This window comes from Penicillium psychrofluorescens (assembly GCF_964197705.1).
Source record: "Penicillium psychrofluorescens genome assembly, chromosome: 2".
Classification (NCBI taxonomy): Eukaryota; Fungi; Ascomycota; class Eurotiomycetes; order Eurotiales; family Aspergillaceae; genus Penicillium; species Penicillium psychrofluorescens.
Genome location: NC_133440.1, coordinates 3027416 through 3038048, shown reverse-complemented (window position 1 = coordinate 3038048; position 10633 = coordinate 3027416). Strand labels below are relative to the sequence as shown.

At 53.9% G+C, this 10633-nt stretch overlaps 5 protein-coding genes across 5 annotated transcripts; 2 read left to right on the top strand and 3 right to left on the bottom strand.

The window, feature by feature from the left end:
• Positions 1 to 1078: 1078 nt before the first annotated feature.
• PFLUO_LOCUS3330 (uncharacterized protein) lies at positions 1079 to 3425 on the top strand (the record flags this gene model as incomplete). The annotated part of the gene is made up of 7 exons (XM_073780565.1): positions 1079 to 1883; positions 1934 to 2035; positions 2085 to 2137; positions 2192 to 2318; positions 2371 to 2449; positions 2502 to 2655; positions 2706 to 3425. The coding sequence occupies 7 exons, from the start codon at positions 1079 to 1081 to the stop codon at positions 3423 to 3425; spliced, it is 2040 nt and encodes a 679-aa protein (XP_073637407.1).
• Positions 3426 to 3726: 301 nt separating this feature from the next.
• On the bottom strand, positions 3727 to 4534 carry PFLUO_LOCUS3329 (V-ATPase V1 sector subunit E; the record flags this gene model as incomplete). Its single annotated transcript, XM_073780564.1, has 3 exons — positions 3727 to 3877; positions 3931 to 4442; positions 4502 to 4534. The coding sequence occupies 3 exons, from the start codon at positions 4532 to 4534 to the stop codon at positions 3727 to 3729; spliced, it is 696 nt and encodes a 231-aa protein (XP_073637406.1).
• Positions 4535 to 4775: 241 nt separating this feature from the next.
• Positions 4776 to 6725, top strand: PFLUO_LOCUS3328 (uncharacterized protein; the record flags this gene model as incomplete). Its single annotated transcript, XM_073780563.1, has 3 exons — positions 4776 to 4817; positions 4878 to 5108; positions 5163 to 6725. The coding sequence occupies 3 exons, from the start codon at positions 4776 to 4778 to the stop codon at positions 6723 to 6725; spliced, it is 1836 nt and encodes a 611-aa protein (XP_073637405.1).
• Positions 6726 to 7336: 611 nt separating this feature from the next.
• On the bottom strand, positions 7337 to 7999 carry PFLUO_LOCUS3327 (uncharacterized protein; the record flags this gene model as incomplete). Its single annotated transcript, XM_073780562.1, has 2 exons — positions 7337 to 7610; positions 7866 to 7999. 2 exons carry the CDS (start codon positions 7997 to 7999, stop codon positions 7337 to 7339), a joined length of 408 nt encoding a protein of 135 aa, XP_073637404.1.
• A 1299-nt stretch (positions 8000 to 9298) lies between these two features.
• Positions 9299 to 10066, bottom strand: PFLUO_LOCUS3326 (transcription factor of the MADS box; the record flags this gene model as incomplete). The annotated part of the gene is made up of 3 exons (XM_073780561.1): positions 9299 to 9562; positions 9621 to 9755; positions 9827 to 10066. 3 exons carry the CDS (start codon positions 10064 to 10066, stop codon positions 9299 to 9301), a joined length of 639 nt encoding a protein of 212 aa, XP_073637403.1.
• Positions 10067 to 10633: the final 567 nt, after the last annotated feature.

Sequence of the window (10633 nt, the reverse complement as noted above, 5' to 3'; positions counted from 1 at the left end):
AACCACACTACATGACCTATTCATGTCAGATCTTCCCCTCGTGCGATGATGACACAATCCGATTTCTCCAAACCGTCCCCCCCCCCCCCCCCCCCCAAACTTCCAGCCATGCACGGCCCCGCGGAGGGATTTCATGATCATCGGTCCGCTGCGACCTAGTCCATACGACATGATTGCTGAGGTTGGGGGCCAGGCTGGGGGGCAGCGACAACCGTCAGCAGAGCCATACATAATAATAATAATAATACGGACGAGGCCTCCCGTGGCATAAATCTGTCTCTCGGAGCATGGAACCTGAAACAACCGGAGGACACGGCACGGCCGGCCCACCGTCGGACTCTTAGTCAGGAATAATGTCTTGGCCATGCTGCACTAACGGCGTACGGTCAGCCTGTAGGCGACCCGGGAAGACGGCAAAGCCTGAGCGGGGACACATAATAGAGAGTCTCCATGTCTTATTATTTCCGGCCATCATTAATCATAGGGGGAAACCCGATTCCAAGGTTCATACCTACCCTTTATCATTAATTATCAGTCGACTGCTAGAGTAGTGGACCTGAAGGTAATTGCAGTACTCCCGGACTCGTCAGCGGCGGATCGCCCGCGAGCTATGGTGGATCGGGCCAGGAAACTTAAATTCGAGGGATCTAGCAGAGAGAGGCAACGGTCGAGAAAGTCGGATAGTATCAAGACCATCGATGGTGAATAATCATGTCTGCTGCAGATGACCGAGAAAGGAGTCTATCCTGAATAGCATAGGGCTTATATGCTCATTAGTGCCAATCGATAACTGGACCACATCCAATATATATATTTCGTCCAGATCCATAGATCGACATGCTCCCAATTGCTCCAAGGTCATGACAATGATTCCTCAAATGATACAGCATCTAAGAGCACCAGAATTCGATCACACAGATCGTAATCAACTCATCTCATCAGAACTACCTCTTTGGTAGACCAAACCCAACGATGACTCAGCCACACGTGACCCCGCGCGGCGGTTTCACGCGCCAGCGCGATGAAGCCCAGCAGTTCTTGAGATCAGGTCCTCCTCGCTGCGATTGTGATGGCCCCAATGCGCACCATCACCGACTTCTTCCATCGCCCGGCATTCTCGCGGATCAAGTCGAGCCAGTCACCTCCCGAGCAGCACAAGGAATTCCCTCCTCTATCCTCGTCGCCCCTCAGCGACCCGCCATCGTCCTCGGCCCTCAACCAAGCCTCCCAACAGCTCCGGAACGAGCTCGAGGTATCAAGAACACACACCCAAGATGATATCCCCAACTCCTCCGCCCCACCTCAGAGCTTCCGGAGCATCGAATCGGCTGCGGGGTTATCGTCGACTGGAAGTGGCAGCTTCAACGCTTCTCAGCGCATTCTGAAAGATGGCAAAGAGGTGGTCACCAACTCGGATGGCGAAGATACAGACTCCATATACTCACTTGACGATCCAGCGGAGTTTTTCAAACCGAAAGCAAAGCCAGAACACAAACAAGCTCCCGTGCGGCCGGATACGAGCATTTTGTACAAAAATGCCCCGAAGTACAAAAACACACTCGATTCCCTCGTGTACGATGCGGTTGATGATAACGAAATCGAGGCAAACGTTGCTAAGGTCAAGGCTACTTTTTCGAAGCCTCAACCGGACAACAACACATCTGCAGCGGAGCAAGCCTTACACAAAGGAATGTTGACATCGGCGCTCGGCGATAACGATGAAGGGTCTGGGTTACAACGTCTTATGGACGCGGTACGAAGAACCGAAGCCCTCGAACAGGACCGGGTTTGGCATTTCTTTGATCATGACCAAAAGCTGCCGCCAGCCCCAGAGTTCCCACGGGACCTGTTTCCTCCAGGAAAACACCTGGCTATGTTGCGAGGTATGATTTACAGTTATGCTTGATGGCTCTCACGCTGACCGAACACATAGAGCCCGAATCCCGGGAGCGCGCATTCCAGTCGGGCATAATCGACTTCGCTTTTTCCAGACGCGCTCTGCCCGATGGGTTTGTTAAGTGGATTTTTCAGTCTAGTGCGCCACCTGCCATTTTTGCTCTAGATCAATGCTGACTCTTGTACAGTCGCTTCAGAGCCCCGCGTTGAGCTGAGACAGGCTTACAGTCGAATGTTGGAGGTTTGTTACAAGAGCGGCGAGGATCCGATTGACCAATGCTAATGATAGCAACAGCATGCAACAGCAGACCGTGTAGCAGAGCTCATTGGTCCCGATGATATTGACGACCTATTCAGACGCATGGGCGCTAAGCCGCGTGTCTTTGATCTCTCCCAGCCGGTGAAAGCTGATCCTCCATCACGTAAGGCCAGTATCCCACGACTAGCTTCAATGCGTCTGACACTCTGGAACAGATACAACATCAAAACCTAAGCCGAAAGATCGTGCCGTTCTCCTCTCCGTGCTGAAATCACTCAACAATGCTTCCTACCTGTAAGTGCGCATTTCTCGGATTTCTCCAAGGCAGTGACTGAAAGTCGTTCAGTTTCGGTGATGATACCCGGGAGCGGGCTATCCATGTACTCTTGCGCCTCACACTTGACACATCCTTGACAGCCGACGCGCTGGTCTGCGCAGAGCTAGAAAGTGCTATCGACTCCATGTTGCGGTATACGCCAGAGGCCACCCGCAATGACTTGGTATGGCCAGTATTGCCCTCGTCTTAGAAGATGCAGCTGACAGAAATAAGGTGCAACGAATTTGTACAACAGTCTACGAAACTATCACGGATGTTTACTTCCAGAGCCGCATTCTGCAGCACATACTACCAACATCCGACTGGATCGCTCTGCTGCGATGCCGACTTGCAGTTGCCTTCTTGCTGCATACCTCTTCGCCATTGACAGAGCCGCCAGAAGTGGCTCTCGACCTGAAACGCATCACGGCGCTTCTGCTGCGCGACCAGCGGTTTAACGTGAAACGACATAAAACGAACAGCGATTACGACTATGGCGAGCTGAGTGCCATTACCATTCTCCTGAATGTGGCGATCGACTCGTCCCTGCTCGACGTGAAATACAAAGAGACCGTCGGCGCGGAGAGAGAGTTCGACGTCGCCATCGACAAGCTGGCGACCCAAGTCAAGAAGATTTTCAGCGCCATCGAGGACTCGGGCGCCTCACATCTCAAACGGATGTTGGCCAAGGAGGCCCTGGAGGCCTTGCATTACCGCATGGTCTATGCGGTCCGGTCACGCCCACCGCCGAAAAAGACATTGTTTCACAACTACGGCCATGCTAACGGCAATATTCAACGGTTCTTCAAATCACAAGTTGCCTCGGAGCTTGATGGAACCGAGTCTCCGTCCGAGGAAGCAACAGCAACGCCAGAGCCGGGTGTCCCGCTATCAAACAATGCTGAGATGCCCATTCGAGAACATGACCAACATGAAATACCCCCGAGCGGTTGATATTCACGGAGCAACACCCGCCATCTTTCTCACGGCCCAATTTCTTGCCTTTGTTTTTCAGCCTGTCTTTCTTTCGGCACTTGCTCATGACTGATGACCTAATGACCAATAAAAGATGGTTGAGTGCATTTGTTACTACATTATTGAGGTTTCACTATAATAGAACGATGAATCAAGCTCGATTCAGAGCAAGTACGAGTGATGTATGAATATGCTTCTCTATCTCGATGACCAAAGGCGAGGAAGAAATACCGAACTATAGAACACGAAATGCCGCAAAGGCGGACGCAGCAAACCAAAACTAATCGTAGAATCTCCGGTTCTCGTTTTTCCCGAACAGCGTCTCCCGCACTGCGGGGAGAGCATCAATCTCCAGCAGCCGCAGCCGCTCCTCGAAGGTATTGTTGATATCGATCTTGCCCTTGCCCCCGACGATGACCACACCACCGGCACTGCATCACCTATGATTAGTTGATCATCCAGGCAGACAGACGGAGAAACTTACGATCCCTGCGGCAGCGGATCAGACTCATCCACCGTCACGGTGACATCCGAGCCAACATTATCCTTAAACTCTTTAGCGGCCTCATCAGCCGCCTTCTTCGCAACATCGACATCCTTCTTCCGTGCCCGGATCGACACTTTCTCCTCGTTCAGGTAGTACAAGCCCTCGAGGACCAGCCCCTTCAGCATAACCTGATACTTCTTCTTGTCGCTCTCCGCCACGGTGGACACCTTATCGCGGGACTTCTGGAACAGCTCATCCAGGAGCTCCTGGCGGCCGCCCAGCACGCGCAGCCGGGTGCGGTTCGCCAGCGTCGAGCGGGTGATCTGCTGTGACATGGCGGCCTGCTTAAACTTCTTCTCGTAGAGGGTGTCGATCGCCGAGGTCTCCTGGCGCACCAGCTTGGACTTTTCGATCGCGAATTCTTCGTCCGCTTTCAGTTGGATCTCCCGGGCTTTCTCCAGGGCTTCTTGCCGGATGAACGCCGTCATCTTGCGGAGCTCGCCCGCGACCTGACAACGAATGCTCTGTTAGTCCGATTCATTATTTTCAGAGGAGTGAACGATAGTACCTGGTCGTCGGAGAGAGCATGGCTTTGAGACATGGTGGGCGGTGGTGTGCTGTGTCAATGGAGGGTGAACGTGGCGGAAGGGAGAGGCAGTGAGGGAAAGAGAGAGTCTAAGCTCGGGTGACTCTTGGCGTGACCGCATCCATCCCAACTAACTCCCTTCTGTTCCTTCTTGTTCTACTCTCAACTCTCAACTCTCAACAACCATGGCTTTCTTCCGCTAGTCTATTATCCTGATGCCTCCACCTTCCTCTCTCTCCCCGCCCATGCATGCACGATGGGCAATCTAGGTGACCTGTCGCCGCAAGGCAGCGTCGCGGTGAGTGGGCCTCGGTTCTGTATGCAAAGCTACGCTCCCTAACAGGTATGAACAAATTAGATCGGAGTGCTTGTCGGGCTGGTCTCGACCAGTCTCCAGGCTATCGGACTCACGCTTCAGCGAAAGTCGCATATGCTGGAGGATGAGAAGCACCCGTACGATGTGCGCAGACCACCCTACAAGCGGCGGCGATGGCAGCTGGGCATGGCCATGTTTGTCATCTCCAATATCGTGGGCAGTACCATTCAGATCACTACGCTTCCACTCCCCGTCCTCTCGACGCTCCAGGCAGTCAGTATCCTCGTTTCGCCGTGAAATCACATGAACTAACCGAGTTCGGGACAGTCGGGACTAGTATTCAATACCATCTTCGCGACGGTCATCCTCGGGGAACCCTTCACCCGATACTCACTCGCGGGCACCGTGCTGGTGTGCATCGGCGCGGTACTGATTGGGACATTCGGCGCCATCGGGGAGCCGGCACATACTCTGGACCAGCTGTTAGGGCTCCTCCAGCGCCGTTCGTTCCTGCTGTGGATGGGCGGCACGGCGGTGATCGTGGCGGTGATATTGGCAAGCTCCAAACTGCTGAGGTACTGTCTGCCATCGTCGCGGGCAAAACCGGCCGCCTCCGGCTATCTCGCGCCGCACCTGCAACGGTTACAGGCCCGCGTCAAGCTCATCCGAGGCATGTGCTATGGATCGGTTAGTGGCATTCTGTCGGCTCACACGCTGCTGATGGCCAAGTCGGCTGTGGAGCTGTTGGTGCGCACGGTGGTCGACCGCGTCAACCAGTTCAACCGCTGGCAATCGTGGGTGATTCTGCTGGCCATGATCTTTCTGGCGCTGACGCAGCTGTTTTATCTGCACCGCGGCTTGAAGCTGTGCAGTACGAGTGTTTTGTACCCGTTTGTGTTTTGCATTTACAACATCATTGCCATCCTGGATGGTCTCATCTACTTCCGGCAGGCCTCCCAGCTAGCGGGATACCATGCCGGCCTCATTGCCTTGGGGACGATGATTCTCCTAGGCGGTGTTTTGTGTCTGTCATGGCGGCTTGAAGATATCGACAACCATACCGCTGTCACCGTAGTTGGGCCCACGCAGACCGGACTCGGCCCCGGCATGGCCGTTGTCGAGGAGCATTCCCCTACCAGAACCGGGCTGCCGGATGGCCGGGACGACGAAGAGGCCCAGATTGGGGAACGCGAGCCACTCCTTCATTCCACCGTTCGTCCGCGACGTCTTTCGTCTTATCATCGAGCGCGGGCCCCGAGTCTGCCGGTGATCCCCCATGCCGACCAGCGCGATTCGGCTGATCTGGACCCGGCCTCCATTTGGGCCGAACTCGACGACTCAGACTATGACGACGATGCACGAATGCGCTGGCCTACGGACCGGCCACGCAGCACGAGCAGCAGTGCGGCGCTGGCCAGCCCCGCTCACGGCCATCTTCGAGCTACTCGCCGAGTGCCACCCTATGCATATGACAGCCGGTGGCGGCGTCCATCAGCGCCTCCGTCAGGGGCCGCATTGGCCCCACGAAAACGGCGAGTACTCGGGAGTTTGAGATCCTCGACAGGCCCGCAAGAGGTCGCCGGGTACGGCACGATCCAGGAAGATGATCACAGCGACGATGCCCGGCCTAGCCACGATGATCCACAGGACGCAGGAGCGGGTCTCCTCGCGGGCTCGAGGAGAGCCCTCGCAGGCGCCTGGAGACATGGGCGTCAGTTTTGGACACATTGGACGAGAACCTCCCATGCAGATGATGAGCGGCCCGTGTCGGCGCGCTCTGAGATTCATCTCCCATCGAGCCACCCTGTGAACGGGCAGTCCGTTCCTGTTCCGCAGAGTGAGAATGAGAATGGTCCGGCCAAACCGTTATCGTCATCATCACCGCCATAGCGACTGGCCTGTAAGAGCATTCCCGACATTGGATCCTTTTACCCACTTCTTTCTCTTCTCCCATACCTCAATCCCTACTCCCAACCCACATCACCCTACAGCCTCCCAGCGACTCCAGAAAGCGGGCAGTCGAGAACTTTGGCTCCATCTCACCACCCGATCCACGAACTTTTTATACGCCATGTCATGTACAGTAAGAGAGCGTGTCTTTAGCTCGACAGAGCCACAATGTGCGAGGCGTCTGTTTTTGTTTTGCTGCTGTGGCTATTGAAGACAGCCCAGCCTGGTCACCTGTTGGTGTTGAGTATATATGTCTGGATATTCGAATATACGCCGTCTACACGTTCGAACTTGGAGATCCAATGCCAGTGCCTCATACTTGTAATTGTATTGAACTAAACTATTGTAAAGCCCTGTTCAACCCTAGTCTACGTAGGATAGATACTACCCGTGAAGAAATCATGCAGATATATAAATCGCTTTGCACATCAAAGCTAATCTAAGTCAACAGAGACAGATCCAAAGAAAAAAAAATAAAAGCGTAAACTCCAACCGATTCCCCGCATAATCCCTAGCAAAGAATCGCTTCGGATACTCCTTCCCCTGCTCGCCTATTTATCGTTCCAAGTATAAATCAGCAAAAGCACATTCTCCTCGGCCGTGCCAGAAGATGAGAAAAGGTACATACCTGAATCCATCTCCCCGGGCACATCCGCCGCCATGGGCGCGGCAGGGCCCTTCCGCAGATAATGCTCGTAAATCCGTGTCTTGAGACGCTCCAGGTCCTCGCGCGACCCGAGCTTGAAGCACGGGTGCCGCGTCCCCATGGGGTCTGTCGTGCCGAAGGAGATGTGCACTTGTTGGCCCGAGGTGCCGATGTTGAACCTTTTTGTTTTTTGTTATTCAGAGGGGGTCATGTAAAGATATTGGAATTGGAAGGGTTGTGGTTGTATGTTGTGTAGGGAGTATTCAGATGGGGGGGGAGGGGGAAGGTATGAAGTAGATCAGTCTGAGATGTAGTTGCGGTGTATGTACTTTCCACCTAACCTCCTACACTGCACCGCACCACATAACATAGTCATCCATCCATGATCTGACTTTTGATAGGCTAGGGTGCTGCAAGACATAAAAATAACATACCAAGCTAACGTCCCGCGCTGCAACTCCGGCACCGGGATCGATTGCAGCTGAAGCGTCCCGCCATAGAACTCCTCCGCCTGGGCCAGGGTCTCCGCTGGGATGGTGAGGTTGATATGCGCGATGCCGGTGATCATGCTGGGCAGGGCGAAAATCGGTCAGTCAGGAGGAGGCGAGGGGCAGTGTCTTGTCTGTCGTTGGTTGTCGGAGAGGGAAATGGAGAGATGTGGGGAGGAAAAGTAAGAACCAAATATGGATCGGATCGCCGGGTATAAATAAACACCTCTACGCCTCCACTACCTACCTCTGCTAAAAGGGCCGGAAAACCAATTCCGATTCGTGGGCTATCTCGCCGTGAGATTATGATTTAGTTTGCTGAAGAGGTGAGGCCGGCGGGGTTTTTTTTATCTTCCGCTGGGTGGGTTGGACAATTCTTGGGATTGTGTAGATGGCCGGCAGACCTTTGGATCAATGAACATCTTTTATTTGGGGGTTTTGTGCATCCATTAAGACGGAAAGACCTGATCGTCTGGTCTGGAAACCTAGTCTTGGGTGATTATCATTATTTTCACACATCCTTACACCAGGCCATATAGAAAAGCCCCATCTACAAGGACCTGTCGTTGCTAAACGCCTACATTACGAAGGAAAGGCTTCAAACCCAAGAACAGGCTCCGATATTCTCCGTACCATACATGAGGACATCCTTCCTGCCAACGAAGCAAAACTAAAGTCCAGCAGAAAAGCCAGGGGCAGCAGTCAACAGTCAACAATCAACACAACCAGCGAGACAGACTTTAGCGACAGCTGCGACAACCGAGAGGAAGACTGACCGGGTAACAGGAAGTTATAATGAAAAAGAGAAGAAAGAAAAAAAGAAAAAAGAAATAAACACACATAACAGAGATTAGGAAACACGAGGGAAATAATGGGGAGTCATTGGGGTAGGGCAAACAAAAAGAGGTAAAAAAAACAATTGGGTGTGAGAACCGCTTCGCCAACAAATCAATGCACCATGAACACCGCTGCCTCCGCCATTGGTCTAGGAAGAGTGGTCAAGGGCAGAACAGAAACAGCTAGAGTAATCTGCAGGGAGGTTGCATGCTTGCGCTCTTCTCTCTTCTTTCTTTTGAGGGGATGATATTTTTTTCGACTTTTTCTTGGATGTTTTCTTTGTTTGTGACGAGGACACCATCAGCCATGAAGAGAGTCGAACGAATCTCAACGTGCTGACTTCACAATATACAATAGGTGTCACATACACAAGGACAAGACCGAAGGAAGATGAACAAGCACGGAAAGTACCGCGCAACCCCAATTTCCACGGTGAAGAGGATTGAGGACAGATGGACGGGTATCAAATGAACGCAGGATGTCGAGGAGAGAGAGAGAGAGAGAGAAAGAGAAGAGAAGAAGCAGCGCATGAGACCAATCCCTTAAGCAGTGGGCTGGTGCTGGGGCGGCATGCGGTTGCCCACGGGCATGCCGGGATATTGGCCACCCTGCTGTTGCTGCTGGAGGTTCTGATAGTAGGCCATCTGCTGCTGCTGCTCATTGGTCATGTAGCCCGGGTGCATACCGGCAGGCCGGGGCACGCCCTGAGGCGCGTTGTGACCGACATCCTCGGGAGCCTCGGCAGGGACCTCGGGGCCCTCGACGCCGTTCTCATTCGCGGTGGGGTCGGGCGCATTCAAGCAGGCCTAGCAGAAAATGTTAGATAAGATGGGAGATCGATGGGGAAGACACGCGACGACTTACCTGGATGAGGTTCTTGCCCTCGGCCTTGGTGACCAGCGGCTGCAGCTTAGGGGTAGTAAAGGTATAGACGAGACCCGTCTCGGAGACGACCAGCAGCAAGACTTGAGTGCCAGTCAGGACGGATAGCTCGTAGGCCTAGGGAGGGAGAATGATTAGATGGGAGGGGAGTGAGTGGGAGGGGGGGGGGGTTTCATTTTGCGACGCACCTTCTTCATGATACCGGCCTTCCGCTTGGAGAAGGTGATGTGGCGACGCGACTTGTCCTGGATGAACTTGATCTCGATCTTGCGGCGCTCACGGCCGGGCTTGTCATCATCATCATCGTCGTCCTCGGCGCTCATGCGACCGCGCTTGGTGCCGCGGGTGTCAGCGCCGTTGCCCGCCTGCTGCAGGTCATCGTGGCCGGGGGAGAGCTTCTCGTCTCCAACCGCAGACATATCGGCCATGGTTGATGGAAAGTAAAGTAGAGGTGAGAAAGAGAGGATGAAAGCACGAGTGGTTGCGTTGAGTACCGAAAAGGGTATGATCTCGAGGGGGACGTAGAAGATGGCCTAATCGAGTAACGCGTTTTGGGATCGCAGGGTGGGAAGGAGGGAAGGGGGGAGAAAGAGCGAAGAAGGCAAAGTGCGGGTTGGGACAGGCAGGCGGTGTGGGAGCGCGGGTCAGGTGACTAGTGTATGTGACGAGGATGTGACGGTAATACGGGCTGGATTGTGAGGCGTAGAGGGGAGGGAATGGGCGGATTCGAGTGAGAAAAGTCTCCGGGTCACTACTCTTCCTTCCCATGGCGGTTTGGATCGATTTCGACTCCCTCTACACCTCTCTATCCGCACTCTCTCGATGGTGTTCCCGTAAGATACCGTCACCACCCCCTCCCAACCTCCCCCTGATTGGCGGGGGGCCAACACACTCGCCCCGTACTATATCCGGTTTAGGAAAAGCCCCGATACCGGTCGTTCTGGACTCTTGTGCCTGGCCACGGAGATGAATAGTAATCACGGAATCGTTATTTC